The sequence below is a fragment of the Dunckerocampus dactyliophorus genome, chromosome 8 (genome assembly GCF_027744805.1).
Source record: "Dunckerocampus dactyliophorus isolate RoL2022-P2 chromosome 8, RoL_Ddac_1.1, whole genome shotgun sequence".
In the NCBI taxonomy this organism is placed as follows: Eukaryota; Metazoa; Chordata; class Actinopteri; order Syngnathiformes; family Syngnathidae; genus Dunckerocampus; species Dunckerocampus dactyliophorus.
In genome coordinates this window covers 8,518,795-8,537,809 of record NC_072826.1, presented here as the reverse complement: position 1 = coordinate 8,537,809, position 19,015 = coordinate 8,518,795, and the positions used below count along the sequence as shown (strand labels likewise).

Here is a 19,015-nt window from a genome sequence, read left to right as displayed (position 1 = left end):
TTTAAAGGCGATATAACCAGTCTATTAGGACATATTGTAGTCATGAAATATTTGTGCTGACCTTCTTTTTCTTGGTGGGTTGGTCCATTTTGGCCTGAAGGAAATCAATGAGTTTGGTCTGTTGGGAGATAGTCCCCTCCATCTTCACCTTCTCGTGGGAATATACAGCCTGCAAAATAAAGCTGAATCTCATATCCCTTCAAGGACACTACTTAGGATATTTGTCTTATTTGTCTGTATAGTAGGTCCCCCAGGAATCATTTTGAAAGACTACGAACATCAGTTATAATATTCCCAAAACAACATCTCATCCAATTGTTAAGATATTGCATTGGATACCTGTATATTCTCCAGTTGGTACTCCAGATCGGTCCTTTCAGTCTTAAGCATGTCAGTCTGGTCCAGTGCATCCTGTAGGCCCTGGGTCAAACGGAAAATGTGGCTCTTTTGGAGATCCATCTGCTGCTGCAGCTTTCCTTGCTGTAAAGATAGCAGCAGACGATACTTGAAAGAGGAATTGTGATTAAAAAACACAGTCACACACATTTATTATATATAATGGAGAGGAAAAATACTATAACAGATGTGTGAAGTGCCTTTTACACATTTGTGTAGAAAATGCTTCAATTCCACATTATCATAGGACACATGATCTAAATGATTTACCTCTTCCATCAGCCTCTGTTTCAACTCCCTCTCAGTCTCCAATTTCTGCTGCAGGCTGCGAGCGTTCATCTCCAGCATGGCATGCTTCTTCTCCAGATCATTGAGCTATGACAACAAAAGGATATGCACTTATTCAATCCACATGAACAGAACTTATGTATTTGATTGAATTGAATCAGTATGTGGTGATTTTAGACGATAGCGTAATCTGGCAACTCACAGTATCAGACAGACTCTCAGCCTTGAGTCTCTGCTCCTTCAAGGCCTGCTGCAGGGCTAAAATCTCAGCCTTGTGCTCTTTGACTGCTAGTTCTACTGCCTGGCGAGACTCAGTGCTACGCTGGTCTGCACGTAGTCTGTGAGAAGCACAGTAGAATCAGGCAATAAAAACATTTAGCAAACAAAATCATCATTACCTTTAGAACATTTGAGAATGCTTTAGCCTTACCGGTTTTGCTTTTCATTATCCAACAGTCTCTGCAGTTCCCTGGTGCGTCTCTCAGCCTGGCTTTTTTCATCCTCCAGGGCCCCTCTCCAAGCCTCCCACTGTCTCTCCTTTTCCAGAAGCTCATCATTCAGGGACTCAAGCTCCACCACCTGCTCCTCCAGCATGCTGCACGTTGTCTTCAGTGTCTCAATGTTCTAGGAAGGTAAATAGAACAGCAGGTTAGAGGACAATGTCTCTCACATATTTTTGAAAAACTTGTTTGGTGCCCCTATTGCTTTTCCATTTGCAGATTTGCAGCCAACAAATATGCATGAGTTACTCAAGTCTTTCCATGGATTGGTGCTGGTAAAATACAGATTTTTTTCTATTTCAGTGTTTCCCCAACCATGACATGAGGTGAGGGGGGTCAAGTTAATTTAATCATTATTTCATGTTCTATATACTGTAGACATCACAACAGAAGCAATTTAAGTATACTTTTCATATAGAACAGTGGTGTCCAAAGTGTGGCCCGGGGGCCATTTGCAGCCCACAGCTTATTTGTTGGCCCACAGCACATTGTGGAAATAAAATTAAATCAATAAACCCAGCAAAAATGGGAAAATGTAAAGAGAATCTTGAAATGTTGATACTATATATATATATGAACATGGAACTATAAATATACGTAATGGGATTTTTTTTTTTTTTTTGCCTTTTCACAAAATGTTTGACAAAATTAAAAAATACCAAACTGCATTCTTTGATTTTCTGTATGCATCCCTCCGTGGAATAAGTTTGGACCCCGCTGACATACAGTACCTGTCTACACCTTATTCTTTTATTGAACAAACTAAATAGCCTTATTTTTCTTCAATTATACATGTCATTTCTATCTACCTGGTCGCACGATTACAACTTCTCATCTGCTCTCTAGCGCCTGAATTCAATTACCGTACACATATTTATTGGACTTCTATCCATCCATTTTCTATGCCACTTATCCTCATTATGTATTTATTGGACTTTGTAGATTATTTTGTACTTATTCTACTTGTATTAAGCTTTGTAATGAAAGTGCCATGTAAATGTAATGTGTAGTAGCGAGTGTGCGCACATTTGTATCAGTGTATCAATTATATTCACGTGCACGCCTCATACAGTATGTAACTGTAGAGGAGCAACACTGTATTCAATTAACTAAAAATAATTACTTTGTTTAGTCTAACATTAGACAGCATTACTTGTTTCTGGTTGTTGAGATGCATTTCACGATCTGCCACCTCTCTCCTGAGCCGGTCCACTTCTTGGCTGAGCTGCAGTTGGTCCTCCCTCTCATCCGATGCTTCGTCAAGTTGTTTGGATAGGTAGAAGTTCTGGCGGTTCAACTCGGCATTCTCCTGACTCAGCTGGGTAAGTTGCTCCTCCAAGTCAGTGATCACCTGAAGCAACACCAACAACCACGTGAGCGTGGCAATGATGATGAGAAGAATGTCTACGATGCTATACCAAAATCCCACCAGGAAAAGTCATATATTTGGTATGTAGCGTTTACAATAAGGCCTTTGATAAGCCTGCTACATTAAGGTTAAATCATGCATGTATAACTGTATAATGAAGTGCATGTCAGAATATTTTTTTACCAACAGCAGTGGTACCCAAACTTACAGTCGCATACCTGTTCACATATTTGACCTGAAAAGCATAAACCTTTTGATCTTAATTAACTTGAAATATTGAACATAATTACTTGATTTATTAATTTTATAGTAATTCCAGGTCAAAAATGTGTATTTTGCATTCAAATTTTGATAGTTTCCCATGAGCACTGATAAATAGATAAGTAATCATCCTACATCTTTTATTTCAGTCTGATGTTGGCATCTTTCCGTATGAATAGGTTGAATTTGAGCTTCACTTTTGTCCGCTCACGATGGCTACGGTTTAAGTCTGCATATTAATTTAACACCAAAGTGGGGAGGGGAAAAGTTTAACAATCATTATAAAGTAGTATCCGAAGTACAAAAATACATACATCCAACGATAAAGCCTCATTTTCGTTGGAATCTTTCTGCTCCTGTCTGCTCTGTTCTCCTTGCGCTGTGAGGCGTTCAGGCCCGACCGTGATAAGTGAATTTCCGCGTATGATTCCTTATTCCTTATCCGCCCATTAAAAGTGCACGTTATGAACAAAGACACTACAACACCAGCCTGGAAGTATTCAAAACAGTAAGATATGACAGCTGTATCTGTGGTTCTAGGTTAATTATGTTTTTCCAAATACTTGTAACACATTACAAATTAGATGTCATATTTACGGTAAGTTATGTGATCCAAAAGCAGAACTTACCGAGCAGCTGTCTCTCAGGGCATCAAACTTTCGCTGAATTTCATCTCTGTGATTCTGAGTAAGAGAAAATATTTTCAAAGAGGAAAAACAAATGACAATGTATATGTCCTGCATGAGATTGCTTAACTTTTGAAGGATGTTGCTATTTTGTTGTACTGTAATATGCTAACTGTCTTACCCTCAGAGCGGTTATCTCCTCCTCGGCCTCAGCTGTGGTCTCCTCCAGTTCAGTCTTGGCTTGCTGCAGCTGGCTCTCTAAGGCAAGACGAGCTGCCTGCAGGCTGCTTATTTGAGACTCTCGCTCCTGCAGAGAGAGGGTCAGCTCGGACACCTGTCTCTTGATCTCCAGCTTTTCCTCTTCGTGTTCTAAGCCCATCTGGAAAGGAAACACAACAAGGGTAAATGTGTATTTATTGCTTTGCAACTATGTACCTGAAAAAGATTATATTTGCATATAATTATAGACACTTGGTGTAACCTGACCAGAGTAGCAGATGGTAGGTTTGTTGAACATCTGAACAATTTAAAAACACAAGGCAATATCAGATGTTAGCTTTTAGAAAACAGATGAGCCACAGAAAGTCCTTTTGGAGCAAATTAGGTTAATTTTCTGTTATTTGTTTATGTTTTTATTGTCTGCACACCTGTTTTAAGATTTTCAGGTACAATTAGTGTTATTGCAAAGATGTCTATGTGTATATACACACACATACAGTATAAGGAATATGTTTATAGGTGTCCCGATCCGATATTGATATGGGATATCAGTACGATATCAGCAAAAAACAAACAAACAAACAAACAAACAAAACAGAATCGATCTGCATCGAAAGTCTTAGATATTGGCACTCCGATACAAGCAGTCCCTTCGTGATGATAACGGATCAAGTCCGTATCGGCCGATTGATTCAAGGCTGCAATATCAGAATCGTATCAGAAGTGAAGAACTTGTATCGGGATACCCCTTAGTTAAGTTAGTGAATTTAGATAATGAAAGTAAACTCTACAATGAATAAAAAAAGAAGAGGGAAAATTAATATACCACTGCTGTTTAAAATCTCCCACTCAGATGTATAAATCGTGGCAAACCCAAATTATAAGTTGTTAGAAAATAAACATACTCTACCTAAACAGTAATATCTCTATCAAAAAATAATTTATTGTTAAGCAAATCCTCACTAAAAGAGTGGTTTTGACAGGTGAATATTTTTTTGCTTGCACCTTTGTGTATGTATGCGTGCGAAACAGGACAGCATGTGTTTGTTTGCGGGAGCAGAGAAGCCAGCAATTAGTGCCAGACTTTGTATCACTTCTCAGTGGGGAAGAAGAGAAGTGTCATCCAGTCAAAAGTTTGTCTGCTGGTTACATCAGAAGAAAGTGAATTACAAAAAGCCTTTAAAAAAAATAATGAATAAAAAGCAATACTGTGTTTTTTTTTGTTCAAACATAGGCCAACACTTGAGGTGAACTTTGGGCTTTCATACAGTCCTGTCTGAAGTTCATCAATGAATACCTGAATGACTCAGACAAGCCTTGAGAGAATGTGATGTGGTCAGAGGAGACCAAAAATTTGCTCTTTGTCATCAATTCGACTTAATGTGTTTGGAGGCAGAGAAATGCTGAATCTGACCCCAACAACACCATGCCCACTGTCAAACATGGAGGGGGAGCTGTATGTCTGCTTAGGACCTCTCCTGAGATGACCAACTACAGGAAACATTTAACCTCTGTTCTTGGTTTCTCTACCAAGTGCAAAGCCACATTTTCCATGTGGATAACTTACGGTACTTATTTCCCTCAATCAGTTACAAATGAATTCATATTCTTAGGGACAGAATAGTGATTTTATCTCACTCAGCTAGAAAGTTGTTGTTATGCCAGAACTGCTGTCTTACATTAATTGTTTATCTAAAAAGGCTATCAGCTCAATGGCCGATCAGCTGCCTCAATCGGCTTTGCGAACAGTAATATTGTAAAGCTACACTCAGTGCCACTTAAAGAGCCTTACTTAATCTTGAGCAGGAACATTCTGCACAGCGCTTCATTTTCCCCATTGCCTCACCTCCCGCAACCTGCTCTCCAGCTCTATTAAACGGGTCCTCTTGGTCTGCTCTTGCTGACTCATCTTCTCTAGGTGTTCCTCTAGTTTGGCATTTTGAGCCTCAAGCTTGCCAGCCTGAGACTCCAAATAGAACTTTTGCTGTCTCAGCTCTGAGATCATTTCCTCTTGGGCTTTCCTGTATTAAACAAAACAGACATCAATCATACTATTTATCTGAAAGCAGAGATATACTGTATTTTTAGAGTACAAGTAGAATCAACAAAAAAATGCAATTAACAGTTGTATAACAAAAAAAAATCAGCAAATACAGTGTAACAAATAAAGGCAAAATATCGATTAAGAGACGAGCTAAAGTGGCATTTTCTGTATGAAGCATGAGCCATGCTGCATCACATACAAGGGAGCACAGAAAAGTAAATGCACACCCGTGAAGCGACCGGAGGCAGGAGGAGATGGCGTCAGCGTGGGTGGGGACCCTTATGAAAGCGCAATGTGGTAAGAAGGCCTTGTTAACTCACATATTCTTCTGGGTGTAGATGCTGCTGTTAGCGGCGAGCTTGTTAGCCTCTGACAGCTCGGCAATACGCTGCTCCAGGTTTTTCATCTTAGAATCCATGGCGTTAATGGTCTGCAGGTGGAGGGAAGCACAATATGATGGTGGAAATGACATTAAAACACAACTGGTACCAAATCCTGGGAGTTCTGGCATGCACGTGCTGTATATTGGCAGAAGAGGAATCAGAAGGTTTTTCTCTTGTAAAATCCTCTTAGCTTCCCTTAGAGGTGTTGCTTGAATCTTCTACTGTCAATGTCAGAAGACTACCTCTAAAAGCTTCTTAGCTGCCTCAGTTCTACCACATTAACCAGATTAGGACTTGAGCCCAGACTTTACAGTGCATCATGATGTACAGTACAATTTAATCAGTCTTCAAAGTGTATCTGAACCATTGTGATATATTGTGTACAGCAATACATGAAAACACAGACTGAATAGTGCTGTTAATTTTAAAAAGAAGAAAAGTAAGTTTTGTCTTCATAACACCATTCTCAACCAATGTCATAGGGCATCCAAAATACACATTGCTGCCATTTTTGCTATGATGTTTAATAAAGTTGCATCTATTGTTGGATAATAAAAATTAACGCTGCCTTTAGTTGGTGTGTATTTGTATATTTGAATGGGACAGTGTATACTAACGAACTTTAGTGTATAAAATAAAAAGGGTAACTGCTATTTTACATCTGTTGTCCCTTAATGGATATCATTAAAAGACATACAATACAGTATATCCATTTCTAAGAGCTAAAATATACAGTATATTAAAATGAACATAGTAACATATACTAGTTGCTTAAATCCCTGTGAAAGAGTACCTAAGATATAAGACAATATAAAAATTCAAAACAATAATGCATAAATAAAAATACTGTATAAAATAGGTGACTGAACCCGCTGCCTAGAGCAAGTAATTATCAATGATTTGATCTCTATATTTCCACGCCATATGAGCTTCATATACAGGGTTATTCAAAAGGGATGAAGCTATTTAATTACGCAATATTTTATTAAGGAAACGCAATAGAAAACTCCAGCCTAGCCACAAGTATTCTACTCACAATCAAATCTTATTTCCTGTCTTAAAAGTGTTCAATGTGGCCCCAACTTGCTGCACTGGCAACATCAATGCGATAAGAGAATTCCTGCTAGACGCGTATCAGCATATCACGATCCACTGAGTTGATGGCTGTTGTCATTTGATGTTTAAGGTTATCAATGTTAATGGGTAACAGTGGAAAATAAACAAGATCTTTTACATATCCCCACAATTTAAAAATTTTTTTATAAATAAATAACAATCACACATGGTGAGGTCTGGGGATCCCGCAGGCCAAGCACCAAGAGCAAGGTCTTGGGCCCCCTTCTCACCGACATTGCTGGAAGAATGAAGCGAATCGACCACAGCGCGCCTGGGCAGCCATTTAAAAAATAAAAAATTCCTCTCTCAAATAGTCACTGCCTCATTCCATGACGATGCTTGAGAACTGAAGCAATGCGTCACAAAATCGGTTCATTCTTTTTGAATAACCCCTGTATATAAACAACAAAGCATTGTATGACATTCTGATTCATTACACAGACATGTATTTTTTTATGTCTTTGAGTATTTACAAAAGCACTACATAAATGCAATGTATTATTCTTATGATTACTATTATTCTTATTATTATCATCAAACAGGTACATACATACAGTACATACATTGTGCACCAGATCTGCTTAGCGATGACTGCAACATTGGTTTGGTTTATCTGCATATAACATGTGATTTATGTGAAAAACCTAGAAAGCAATTATTTTAAAAGCATGCAATATTTCTTACCGCTTTCTGCTCACTGATAAGTTTGCAGTTCTCTCTTGACTCCTCTTCTTGCTGCGCTCTTCTAGCCTCAAGGCTCTCTTTGTCCGCCAGGTCTACCTTCATTTGGGCTTCCAGAACCTTGATCAGACAGAGTAGGTGGATGTATACTTAATACTAGTATCAATTAAGCAATCAGTGTAATCATAGGACTACTGTACCTTAATTTTGTCCTCATAAAGTCTCTCCTTTTGGACGAGCTGGGTTTCCATCCTCTGTGCTGTAGACTGAGCATCCCTCAAGTGGTCCTCCAGTTCCTGGAATAAATAGGGTTAAAAAAGGGGGTTTATAAAAATAACAACAATGTGTAAACTTAATTCATTCAACAAGCATATCCTCATTCACAGATGTCACTGATGCAACCAACGACAAAAACTTACAATCAAAATAAAGTAAGTACTGTACATACATAGAAAAGTTGTAAATCCACAAGACGGTGGCGCCTGTTCATGGTGACACAGGTTAAAAGCTGTGTTCTATGTACTTAGTTGATAAGCTGCCATTTATGAGGGCTGAGCTAGCTAACACATGTAGTGCACTACTATGAGCTCTTAGAAAGGAGCAATGAAGACAAACTGCAAGAGGTCTGGATGAGTAGGAGGGATGGATGGGCAGGGGGTGAAATTAGGGGTGGAGTGGTGAAGAGTATTAAGGAAGTCTTATCTGTAGCTCTCTCACCAGGATCTTTTCAGCCATCTGCTGGATCTGCTGGGATTTGGTCTGAATGTCATCTTTCAGCTTATTCTCCCGCCGCTCAACCATCTCCAGCCTCTTTACCTGGTTTTCTAGGGTCTTCCTGCCCTCCTGCTTACACAGCAAAATGAGAACATAAGGCCAAGCGGCTGCTAAAGTAAAGAAGTTGGAGCGGTATAACCATAGTAACATGACATGTCGAACATTTATATTTCAAAGTAAAAAAACAAGGTGCATTTTTGTCTAATGTGCTACCTCTGTTTCTCTCAGGCGCCGTTTGAGCGTGTCACTAGAGTCCGTTTTGCCTCGCAAGCGTTCCAGGTCTCGTTCCAGACGTTCCTTGGCCTGCCTGACATTTTGCAGCAGTTCAGTGGCTTCTGTGCTTGCTTTCACTGCCTGAGGGAAGTCAAGGGGGTCAAAGGCTACTAAGTGTATTACTAGACACAGCTCCAGAAAAGTTTCTGATGCACTCAAATATAAAAATGTCAAAACCAAAATAAGCTATAATATGATTATAAAACAATCGACGCATTAAATTAGGAATAATAATTAAGAACAAATAAATGTACCTTTGACAGTTTGTCCTGGAGCTCTTGGATTTTCACCTGTTGTTCCGAATTAGTCTTGAGAATTAAACAAACAGTTAATAATCATTACAACTCCAGCACAATGCACACATCTTACAAAATGTCACATTACCTTTTCAAGTTTGGAGAGAAGCTCCTCCACCTCTGCTTTACCCTGCTCTTTGGCCTATGAACAAAATATGATTGATTTTACCCAATTTCCCATACCTGCAGTAGCACAGGACAAGAACAGCACATTTCTGTCAAAGCGCACCTTCTGGATTCTCTGCTGGTACTCCACCGCCTTCCGTTTGAGCTCCTCGCTTGTTTGTCTTGAGTCTCTAAGTTCAGATTCGTAGAGGTCACTCCGGCGCCGGGCAGCTGACAGGTCCTCCTCCAGCTGCCTGATGGTCACTTGCATCTCCTCCAGCTGTGCATGGTACTCCTAACAAGATAGACCACACGCTGTCATCATTGACAGGGAAACACACTAGGCTCACTGGACACGACATCAGGCACAGCAGCATACTCTAACAACGTCCGATGAAACATATAATATTGTTCAGTTTTGACTGATCATGTCAGTCAGTATTAGCAATTACTATTAACAAAATAACTGCCTGAATGCTTCTTATAAAATTCTAACCAGGTGCTTTGATCATTCTTATTTCGCCGTTTTATGTCCTCTAACTCCTTCATTTTTCAACCGATTCATACCAATCCAGCATCAAATCCTTCAGCTCATTTGGTAATAGTTTGCTATCTATTCAGATATTTCGAAACCTTCCCAGATTTTCAAAAAATTAAACATTTTTCCTATTGAAAATGAATGGGCCACTTTTCAAACTTCCACCATTCGCACATTTATTTTTTTCTAACACTACTTCCTCTTCTTCTAAGATTTCTTTCAATGTCCAGATTTCTCAATTCATTCAAGCCATTTCAACATCAAACTGTTAAATATGTTCAGGACATTCAGGCTACCTGTTTTTCACATAACAAAAATTTTCGCTTCATGCAAAATTCCCACCTTTCTGTAAAAACAATTGTTACTGCTGCCACATTTCTCAACCGAGTTCAACCATTCCAACTTCAAAATGCACAACTCACTCAATCAGGACGTTTAGCGTTCCTAGTAAATTAGACTATCATGCTACATGTTAGCTTGCCAGCAGTTAGTATTGCTAGCACGTTAACATTAGCAAAGTAGCATTTTCTGCCAGAGTATCAACATATGCAGACACTTAGCATTATCATGCTAGGTGTTGCATGCAAACATTAGCATGTTAACATTATAATAGTAGCATTTTTACCGTTTTTACAAGTAGAACTCATATAAACACTTTGTGCTATCATGTTAAATGTGCTAACATTAGCATAGTGGCAATTTTAGCCATTTTTATTAATATTAACACTGACAAACACTCAGCGCTATCATGCTAGGTTCTGCAGGCTAACATTAGCATAGTAACATTTTATCCATTGTCATGAGTAGAAACTTATACAAACACTTAGCGCTGTCATGTTAGGTGTTAGCGCTAGCATTCTAACATTAGCATAGTAGCATTTTTTTATATTTTCAAGTATTAACATTTGCAGACACTTAGCGCTACCATACTATTCATTAAGGCTTTGCAATCGCTTGCTCTACTTTTTTCTGGGTGATTCCGCTGTTTTTTCCCCCCCCTGTCCTAAACACTTCCATTTTGACACTCACGCCTTTCTTGCTCATTTCTGTTTTTCCTTTCATCTCCTCATACTGCTTAAGCATTCACACGCATTGCCTTCAGACATTGCCATCATCTAGTTTTTCCCGTCTTGTGTAGCCAAATATGATGACCAAAATATCCAAAGTATTATTCAGCTGTTGCACACCACTGCAAACAATGAGTACATCCTTATTCCTTACGATATGCCACCAAAAAAAACCACTTGACTTTCCACGACGAAACCTTTCTGTTGCCACATTGTGTTGCATGATAAGGAGCTGAATGTATTGCACAGGTGTTAAATGGTTTATGTGCATTTACATCCCTCTGAAAAATTGTTTCAGAGGCATGTTTGGAACAGCCTGGAAGAAGAGAGTGCTCATTGCTTTACTGACAAAGATGTGCTGACATTGTTTCATTGTGCAGTGAGCTATAGACGCTGCAGTGCTCTGCAGCAATGATTGCTCATCTCCACAGAATCCAAATCAAAGATCAGACGGAAAACACAAAACCTTTTATAATAATTTCAGGGTTTCTGCTACATGCATTTGATGGTGGCGCACCGCCACGCCAAAATAAAAGCCGCCAGACCTTGAAAATGTATTGTTGTTTTTTGTTTTTTTGGGGTTTTTTTTTTACACGAAAACAATATAATGCAAGTAATACATTGAACGAATGGACATATATGCTATGTGTACTCATCACAGCGATCGCGAAGGTAGTGTGGGTCACTTTGTAGATGTCACGTGACATCAGTCAGCTGACATTAAGACCCGTCCTGATTCGCTGTTGTGCCTCCGCGACAAAAACGTGGAGAACAGATGTCTGCAGCCACGCACGGATAATGCAACTTTCATCTTTATTATTAGATCAATGAACTCTGTGGTAAGATGCCTATATCTATAACAATAGTTGTGTGCTCACCTGTAGCGGTTAGTTATGTAGAAAAAAAGGGAATTGTTTCATGGTTGCACTTCGCGTCATAAACTGTGTGTCTGTTGATGAAACTATTATTTCACGATGAACTGGAAAATGTGCCTGTTGCTGAAACCCTTTTAATGTGTTGCCTTGACTTTGGCTGCATTGTCTTTTGCATAATCATTTTCATTTATCTTATACAGAATTTGTCATGTTTGATAGCAAATGCTAACTGGACATAATACGTGAACCGTGTGCATAATGACCGCTACGTAGTTATTTTGACTGAAATATTACTGCGATTATGTACACAACTATTGAGGAATTATACGTACTTATGTTTATTGCCATATTGATTTTAATTGTGAATTATTGAATGATATGAACTATTTTGATGCCCTGTAAATTTTGAAACTGTGAATGTGAAATACTAAGCATTAGTATTTAGTATAGTAGTTTCACAGTTTACCTGTTAGATTTTATATATAAGTTTTTTATAGTAAGAGGCAGATAATTTTGATTTGTAACGTGCATGCTGAAAAAGTGTGTACACCCCTGATATACACGTACAATGTACATAAATAGTCATATTTATAAATAAATGTATTCTCTTTGTAGTAGGAGGTGCAGTAGATCTTTGGGACACGGTCGTATTAAAAGTAGCCCACAGGCTGAAAAAGTGTGAGCACCCCTGCTATATAGATACAGTACATGTATAGCCTATTATTTACATATTGACCACAATTAGGTTGAAATAAAATATCAAATCAAATCTCAAATATCAATATCAAATATCATAATTACATTTCGCTATGCTTTATTTTGAAAAACGTGCACCGAAATTGCCTGATTGCCCTGTTGGCACTTGACAGATAATGAGAGGAAGAAAAGACCTAGAGAAAGGTATTTAAAGTTAATTAATGCATTTCTTGTTTAACCCTGTGAAAATGACCCTAATGTTGACATTATTAACGACAGATCATTTATCATTAATGTGCAACATATTCATTGTGCCCATCGTTTCCTGGACAGGACAGTCAGTGACTGTCTTGATTACTGATCAAAGCCTCCATTTCGGTATTGCAGAGACGCCATCTGCAGGGATGACCTTTATTACTTAGAACAAGGAAATCCACAGCCCTGTCTGAGTAAAGCTGACATAGAATACAAGTACACGGCGTCTACAGCAATCTCACTGCTGTTAAATAGTGCAGTAAAACATAGCAGCTACTCCCCACATGGACGGAGTGATTTTCCCTTTTGCACTAGTCATCTTTTAATTTTGTTAGCATTAATAACGGAGCCAGAAAAAAAAAAAAAACCAGAAGCTGATGATTCTACCATAGGAACCACTACAGTCGTCTCTCGACACTTTATGGTTTCATTTTCATGGCTCTATGACAGTTTTTCAAAATCAAATATTGCTATTTTGTGGTTAATGAGATTATGATATTAATTATAATAACTATTATAAAAATGGCAAAATGAACGAAAATACAAATACAGTCATGGAAAAAATGATTAGACCACCTTTGTTTCTTCTGTTTATTGATCCATTTGAATGCCTGGTACAACTAAAGACACGTTTGTTTGGACAAATATAATGATGATAACAAATATAGCTCATAAGACTTTCATTTAAGAGCTGATATCTAGCAACCTCCATGGTTTACTTGATAATAACCAAAATCACTTAAGTTCTTACATGAATGGCTGTAGCATTGTACTGCCAAAAAATGTAACTCTTATGAGCTGTTTTTCTTGTCATGGTTATATTTGTCCAAACACAGGTACCTTTAGTTGTATCAGGCATTAAAATGAACAACAAACTGAAGAAACAAGGGTGGTCTAATCATTTTTTCCATGACTGTATAAGGCATTCAGAAGACTCATTCAAAGACGTAATATGCAGTGTTCTACACTGGTCACGAGGTGGCAGTAAGGTTACACTGATGAGACAATAGCAACAGCAGAAGTACACTGTCCAGAAAAGTACAAGAAAGAACTCTCCCAGTGCTCTCCCAGTTTCTGTTATTATGTCTGCTATATTGGGTAATACAAGTGTGAAGTTGACTATAGGGGTGTGAGGTCATGTCTCGAGGGCTCTAATAATGTTAAAAAACGTATGTAGAAGGTCGTAAACAGGTTTTCTATGCGCTAACCCTAAGGCTACGATCCCTGGTCTCGGCCATGAACCTTGTGGCTCTTCATCGGGGTCGGGCTTGTGGTGTCGGCTCTATGAGCAAATTCTAAACTCTATTTGGCCTGTTGACTCAGTGCCGTGGGCGAGCAGTGGTGGTAGAGGAGAGAGGGGATGGTCAATGCATTATAACAGTCAGCCCTAAAGAGCCACATTTTCCTAACATTCTCGCCATTGACCGGCAAAGTTCCAAAGATCGACGGGTTGATGACCTCTGTTCTAACCAATATGGGTGTCCCGATCCGATATTGATATCGGTCCGATATCAGCCAAAAAAAATATATATATATTGGATTATATCTAAAATCTCCGATATTGGCACTCCGATACAAGCAGTCCATTCCAGACTCTTCACCACCACTTCTGCCTAGCAGACCGTCTATTCGGCATGCAAAACCCACTTGATCACAACAGCGTGTGCTAGCGTGTTTAGCATAGAGTAGGAGTGAAGTCAGCTGTGTGGCTGTGTTTTTCTTTAAAGTCTGAAAAAGATGTTGCAGCTGAATGCAAGACTTGTCATGCACAACTTTCCCGTGCTGGAAAAACCCGGGAAGTTTACTACAAGCAATCTCATTGTGCATTTGAAGAAGGAAACATCCTGAAACATCCACCGCTGTTTGAAATATTTGCTAAGCTTGTGAAACTTCCACGGAACGGCAAAAAGTCATTGGCTGTAACAGGTAAGAGCTAGCCTCTGTTGGTGGTGCATAATGTCGGGTTTAAACGCGTCATTCAGCACATTGAGCCTCGCTTCATTGTCGATAAAAATATACACCAGATGCATCAAAAAGTAAATGGTTCAGTTTTTCTCTTACCTACTGTTGCTATTAACCCCTGTTTTAGTAATATCACTTGATCAAGCCTTTTCTAACATTACATGCTACTAAACAAGTAATAAAAGTATGTATGGTCTGTGATGATATCGGACCGATATCGGTATCAGATGATATTCAAAGCTGCAATATCAGAATCGGATCGGAAGTGAAACAGTTGTACTGGAATACCCCCACTAACTACAAAAATATATGATTTATAAATAAGGAATCCTATTTTGTGGAAATTCACTTATCACGGCCGGGCCTGGAACCAATTCACTGCAATAAGCGAGGGATTAGTATACTATACGTACTTGCTCTTTAATTTCCTGTAGCTTGTTGCTCTGTTCTCGGATGTCGTGCAGCAGCTGCATGGCTTTGTCATCCTCTCTGGAGACTTCCACGCGTGCCTCCTCCAGGCTTCTCTTTAGGCTCTGCAAACACAGCATAGAGAAAATATATTTTTATTTATTTCGTACATGGCACAAAAGTACAACATTTTGTGAAAGAGGCATAATTTGTTTTGAAGGTTTTATTTTAATGGAGTCTTAATTTAAAGATGTGTTCCGTGTCTGATTGATATACAGTAGCTCCCAACTTCACTTTTCAGAATTATGTGTTTGACAGTCGAGAGCTGCTTGGTTTGTGCAAGCAGCAAGACTTCTGAAAATTAAGAGATTTTACTGACATAACTGGGCTTTTGCCAAGGCCATATCAGAGAATGTTTGTGAAACTCATGCACAGAATGCCTGGAGGGATTCAGAGTTGTGCGTTGTATGACTCACGCTGCACTCGGTGATGTAGGTGGCGAGGTCTTGCTCGAGGATACTCCTTTGCGTCTCAGAGGCCTTCAGCTCCACATCTTTCTGGTGGAGCACTGACTCCAGGTCAGTCATTTTACGTTGGAACCTGGAAATCTCCTGCTCCATCTGAATAGACAAGACTCAATAAATGGCTCTGTATTGATTGATTCAAACATATTATTACTGGAAGACAAATCGGGCTTCTAGAGATTTGACCACTGCAATAATAATGATGTGAAAATGTAAATACAGTTAACTCAAAGACGTGATGGGAAACAGCAAAGCCAGCAAACCCCACTGAAAGGAAATGTATTTTTTATCCAACTGAGAATGTGTCAAGAACCACTGACGTTCTCACATATTAAAAAAATGATTGGCTAATACAGCAGCAGAAGCTTGCCTGATCTGCCACACAATTAAGATATCTGGTGATTTACACAATTCTTCAATATGTAAAATCAGGGGAAAAAACATTTTCACAATGACAAAGTATTCTGCATTGTCATATTTCATTGTTTGTCACAAAAGCCTAATACAAAACATTTTGGGAAGCATTAATGGAAGAAGAAGTCTCACCTTGTGACATTTGTCTTGGGTTTCTTGTAATTCCTTGCTTTTAATATGAAGTTTCTTTTCCATGGAGTTGGTCTTTGCAGGAGAGTTGAGGCCTGCAGACACTGCCCTGGAGCAAATAACACATCAATAGTTCTTAGTAACCTAAACAACCACACGACCGCATACAGCATTACGATCATATTAATCCCCACACTAAACGACATCCCCTTGAAACGCAAGCTATTGTCTGAAAAAACATGTATACTGTACTACACTCACCAGCCACAACATTAGGTACATTGGCACCATATAATAGATTCCAATAAACAACGCAATCATGATGTTTTTAAGATGACATTGTCTTTTACTGTATATTTGATAATAATTTTGTGGTTTATTTTGCCAAATATAATAAAGAAAGGCAGCCCACTGACACATTGGTTAGCATTGCTGTCACAGAGCAAGGTGTGGGTTGGCTTCTTGGCTTGGGCTTTTCTTGGGGAGTTTACATGGTTTTCTTGTGTACTCTAGATTTCTCACACGCTACAAAAACACGTATTGCTTGAATACTGCTAACTGCCCATAGAAAGTGAATGTGAATGTAAATAGCCTTGAGACTGACAACTGGTCAGTGCAGGGTGTATTCCACCCTAAATCCTCTGGAATAGGCTCTAGATGCCCCTCAACAGGATGAGCAGCATAGAAATCAATCAATCAATCAATCAATCACACATCAATGAATGTGGATTAGAGGATATCAGTCAAAATGTATTGCAGGTAGAGGAAAAAAAAGGCATTTAATAATACACTCTTCATAGCTGAATATGTAAATTGTTGTGTATCTCCTGGTGGAGGATAAATAAATGATCAGACCGTGCTGAGTTGCTGCTGGAAGGAATCAGTGTGAAAGGCATAACAGTACTGTAAGAAACACACTCATGAACATGCAAGCCCTTTGTAGAAAATGAAAGCATAAAACACAAAACCATTTTAATGTACTGTAATCCTTGTCATCGTCTCCAAGTGTTTGTTATGTCAACAGTTTTTTAATCAAACTTAAAAACACATGTACTGTATTGTGAAATCATGATTTGGAAACTATATTTTAATTTTATTTTCCACCAAAGGCTTTACAGTGACTGACATTTCTTTTACATACATTTTAGTGGGAGTATGAAAATGACTGCATTAAATGAGCACATACAATTATACAATTTAACCCAAATCAAGCTAGGGTAGACATATCAGGTCTATAAATGCATGGTTGACTTTGGTATGGCGCAACAACAACAATATATTGCTATTTACTGTTGGATTAAAAAAATAATTAAGGCAGTTTTAGCCCCTTGAGGATAGGTGGGAGTTATTGGGAACACTGAAAATTCAGTTGATCTCCTCCATGGTCAGGGATCACTCCCTGGGGGGCTATGAAAGCTGTCACCGGGGCCATCTGGTTGTGTCCATTCATGTCAATTTGACCTAATGGCCACGTTATTTTGAGCTTGCAATTCAAATGTTGGATCGTTTTCTACACAGCTTTGAACGTACACATTGTCGCTCCAATTCCCATTCATAAATGTGTAAAAAAAAAATAAAAAATCCTTAAAAGTCTTTAACAGTGATAACTGCTCTTATTCTTATGAATTTCAAATTTCTGCCTAAACATTCTTTGAAAAAGCAGATATTCACAGAGGAGCCTAAAACTGCATAGGAACTGCACTGCAAAAATTAATTGAAACCACTAAAGCACAGACGATATCTGTGAGAGTTTGAGGCATGCTGCTTCAGGGATTTTGTTGAGTTGTACTAATGAGCAGTCAAATGCATTCAAAACAAAAATGACAACAAAAGGAGGATTCCACAAACCCCCAAAACACACTATTGACATTTAATTATGCCCAGCTTTCTCTGGTTAATGTTATTTATTTTTTTGTGGCAACGCAAGGAAGACAGCCCATACGCATATGCATGTGCCCACACACAAACGAGACACCTCCTCGGAGCGCTGTTCTCCACTCAATCAATTACTAAAGCAAAAGACATGAATATCTTAGAGAAACACCATGAATTTATGAATGCTGGTGTAATAGCAAGGGGCAAAGACATTTAAAGAAGGAGAAATAAGCAGCAGCGTAAGGATGGGGGTGGGTATTTGGGGGAGAAAAACACATCACGGTAGTCACCATAGAAATAGATTCTCTCTCCCAATCTCAGCTCTCATCCCTTTTGCTGTCTAATCTGTTAACGCCTTTTCCCCCCTTTATGCAGCTGCCATGAGCCGCAGTATCCAGCATCATCAACCTGGTGGCAGCAGGAATCATACATGTCTTTTTGGAATATTACCAGCGGTTGAGAAGTCAAACACCATCAGGGATCATTATGGTCCCAAAAACCCATGCTGTATTCAGGATGCCATTAAGCAGCACAACACAGGCGGAGATAACACAACACAGCAGACAGGGTGAGAATGTCGCTGTGCATGTGTGTGTGTGTGCGTGTGTGTGTGTGAGTGGGGTTCCACCTCTCAGCGAACCTCATTGACACACTCAGCTGCATACCAATCAGCACAGACGGCAAGATAACACCAGCTCATAGCATCTGGGCCAATAACTTGTTCTTTGTGGGCATCACATCAACTACATGTGCTAAAAACACACACACACACACACACGCAATTGTGTGGACCCCCTTGTTTCATTCTGCCTCATTCAAGCCACTACAAGCTCCAACAGGCATGACACTAACGACAAACTGCCCAACACAAGACTATGGGTCACTTAAAACACGGCTGCCTGGAATTCGTTGCCGAGGTAATGAGGAATCTGGAGGCAGAG

At 39.1% G+C, this 19,015-nt stretch overlaps 1 protein-coding gene across 9 annotated transcripts in view; it reads right to left on the bottom strand.

Moving 5' to 3' along the window:
• Positions 1–19,015, bottom strand: part of LOC129186743 (citron rho-interacting kinase-like) — a 39,848-nt gene that overhangs the window by 12,065 nt on the left and 8,768 nt on the right. For 6 of the 9 annotated variants that reach the window (XM_054785304.1, XM_054785307.1, XM_054785306.1 and 3 more), the window contains 20 exons: positions 16,203–16,308; positions 15,609–15,752; positions 15,138–15,257; positions 9,456–9,626; positions 9,315–9,368; positions 9,185–9,238; positions 8,871–9,011; positions 8,601–8,729; positions 8,084–8,179; positions 7,887–8,003; positions 6,024–6,133; positions 5,506–5,680; positions 3,622–3,819; positions 3,444–3,497; positions 2,338–2,535; positions 1,115–1,308; positions 887–1,022; positions 667–771; positions 340–480; positions 62–169 (listed from right to left, as the gene is read on the bottom strand). In XM_054785304.1, the coding sequence (XP_054641279.1) occupies positions 62–169; positions 340–480; positions 667–771; positions 887–1,022; positions 1,115–1,308; positions 2,338–2,535; positions 3,444–3,497; positions 3,622–3,819; positions 5,506–5,680; positions 6,024–6,133; positions 7,887–8,003; positions 8,084–8,179; positions 8,601–8,729; positions 8,871–9,011; positions 9,185–9,238; positions 9,315–9,368; positions 9,456–9,626; positions 15,138–15,257; positions 15,609–15,752; positions 16,203–16,308 (2,551 nt within the window). The remainder of the gene's footprint in view (positions 1–61; positions 170–339; positions 481–666; positions 772–886; positions 1,023–1,114; positions 1,309–2,337; positions 2,536–3,443; positions 3,498–3,621; positions 3,820–5,505; positions 5,681–6,023; positions 6,134–7,886; positions 8,004–8,083; positions 8,180–8,600; positions 8,730–8,870; positions 9,012–9,184; positions 9,239–9,314; positions 9,369–9,455; positions 9,627–15,137; positions 15,258–15,608; positions 15,753–16,202; positions 16,309–19,015) is intronic. The other 3 variants (XM_054785305.1, XM_054785312.1, XM_054785309.1) reach the window with 1 other exon arrangement.